We start from the raw sequence: 2348 nt of genomic DNA on the forward strand, positions 1-2348 counted from the left end.
GTATTAGTCATATACATATATGTAAGTATTTTGCAATGCTTGTTATCCGTGTCCCCGTTTTCTAATTTTTTAAATTGTCATGTCAAGGTAACGTATTGGACACGACACACCGACACCGTGTATGTGTCCTTGTAACGTAAATTTGTTTGCTAGACCTCTGTTATATGTTGTTTGCCTCTATCTTCATTTTAAACCCGTGTTCCTGAATGCATAGAGATCATGCTTAGTGGTAATTTAATTTTTCTGGTAATTCTCAGTACTTAGCACACTCTCTTCTGTTTCAACTTACCCACGTCTTGTATTTGTTTTAATTTATGCTAGTTCTCTATGGAGAAAAAAGAAGATGAGAAAGAAAATACGATAACTTTTAGGAGCGTCCCAAAATTTAGAGGGTTATTTATTGACCAATGTTTGGCACAAGCTACCGAGTATGGGTTTCTGGAACTTCTTTGAAGCAAACTTCGTGGGGAAATTTGTGCAAGTTCTTTTCTGAGAAGTATGACTGCACTATCACACAAAACAAGCTGAGCAACCACTGGAATTACATGCGCAACCAATATGTCACTTGGTCCCGTCTCTTAGCAAGAACCGGGCATGGGTACAACGCGGAGACAAACACTTTTGATTGGAACGAAGAGCAATGGATTGAATTAGACAAGGTAAGAAACTGATTCAGTTTTGTTTGGACTTTATTTCTACTATATGTCAGTTATAACTAATAGGTATTGATTATGCTTTGGTAACTCGTTAGAATTCTGAATACCTCCTTTACTGCAATATGGAATTCCCACTTGCATCCCTCATAATGACTGCACTGGTGACCTGACCATAACTACCAAAAGATTTTTAACGTACATATTAGTGAGAGATCAGTACAAATATATACCCTTTTGACTGACCAGTATTGTTATCAGTCGCCACCTTGCAAGAGAGAACAATACTAAAGACAACAAAATATGATTAGTATCAAGATCATAATCATATATTCATTTATCTTGAACAGTACCATTTAAATTGTTTCGTTGGTGGTTTTCAATGGTATAGAACGTCATGAGATACTGCTTGGTACTAATTTTATTCTTTGCATCTTCCGTGTTAAATGTTTGCATAACCTTAATGAACCAATAATGTTATTCTTGGTGCATCTAATTATAACTTTGATTGTATAATCAACTGAACATATTTATTGATTTTACTTTCTAATTGATGCAGACAATCAAAAATGCCAGTCAAGTCAAGAATAAAGGACTGGAAGATGCAGAGAAGTTGCAGAATTTATTTGTTGGGAAGTTCTCTACCGGAGTTAATAGGGATACACCTGGAAGAATGGAACCGCCTTGTTCAGCTGGAACTTCTACAACTAATGGATCTGATTCTCGAACAAGTCACGTAAAAAAACAAAATGATGAGGATGATAATGAGTTGATCCTAGTCTAAATACAAAGGGGAGTGGAAGGAAAAGTAAGAAGGAATGGACGAAGACTCAAGTGATTTATTAACTGAAAAAGTTTGTTTTATTGTCACATCAATGGAGACTCATCTTCAGCATAAGAAGATTGCCTAGAAAAGGATAACGCAGCTGAATTCGTGAAAGCTTCAGATAGTTTATTTGAGACTAATTGTATCACAATGGATGAGTATTTGAGTATAAGACTAAAAGCTTCAGAGATGCCTGGTTGGCAAAAATTGTTTGTCAGTTTGAAAAGTGATGAGCTTCGTGTTGCCTTTGCACACAAACTTTTAAAAGAACGTTGAAAAATCTTTAATTAGAAAATAACTAGAGATGTTGAGGGTTGCAAAACAGTAGAAAGAAAAAAACATCCGTGTTTGTTAATTACGTACTCGAGTTTTAATTTATGTAGAATGTTGAATGAATGAAATCAGTATTTACTGAATTTAGTGAAATATTACTTGTGCTTAATGAATGAATATTGAATGAATGAATCTGTATTTTCTTATTGGTTACATTCAATTGCTTGCTGGTTATTTTCTTATTTGTGCTTTTACCATTTTCTTTCATTTCATTGCAGATTGGGAAGGCTACATGGAAGAGGGTTTAGAGAAGGGGAGAACTTAAATACATGCAAGTATTCATTTTCTTATATAGGTTTGTGAATGAATGCTTGTATTGCATTGAAATTGAGTTTGCTGGATTCTTTAAAGTATATGCACAATTGGGTATTGTTTTAGTACACCAATCTCAACTATATATTGTATTGAAATTGAGTTTCTTTCATCTACTTGGTCTTTTCAGGAAAATAAAAACCTTACTATGTCAACTATTAGATTTATGTTCGTTAGTGAAGAAACTTAAGAAGGCTAAGCGGCGTATACGCCCGAAGTACAAG

The 2348-nt window shown here is 34.5% G+C and overlaps 1 protein-coding gene across 1 annotated transcript; it reads left to right on the forward strand.

Moving 5' to 3' along the window:
• Window positions 1-407: 407 nt before the first annotated feature.
• LOC113343907 (L10-interacting MYB domain-containing protein-like) lies at window positions 408-2060 on the forward strand. The gene is made up of 3 exons (XM_026587999.1): window positions 408-659; window positions 1213-1389; window positions 2031-2060. The coding sequence occupies exons 1-3, from the start codon at window positions 408-410 to the stop codon at window positions 2058-2060; spliced, it is 459 nt and encodes a 152-aa protein (XP_026443784.1).
• The last annotated feature ends 288 nt before the right edge of the window (window positions 2061-2348 follow it).

This window comes from Papaver somniferum, unplaced genomic scaffold (assembly GCF_003573695.1).
Source record: "Papaver somniferum cultivar HN1 unplaced genomic scaffold, ASM357369v1 unplaced-scaffold_7, whole genome shotgun sequence".
Classification (NCBI taxonomy): Eukaryota; Viridiplantae; Streptophyta; class Magnoliopsida; order Ranunculales; family Papaveraceae; genus Papaver; species Papaver somniferum.

Bases quoted from the DNA above. Each gene is read 5' to 3' on its own strand.
- LOC113343907 (XM_026587999.1), top strand. From the start codon at position 408: ATGTTTGGCACAAGCTACCGAGTATGGGTTTCTGGAACTTCTTTGAAG. The intron at 660-1,212 runs GTAAGAAACTGA...TAATTGATGCAG, and splicing joins AATGGATTGAATTAGACAAG to ACAATCAAAAATGCCAGTCA. The intron at 1,390-2,030 runs GTAAAAAAACAA...ATTTCATTGCAG, and splicing joins CTGATTCTCGAACAAGTCAC to ATTGGGAAGGCTACATGGAA.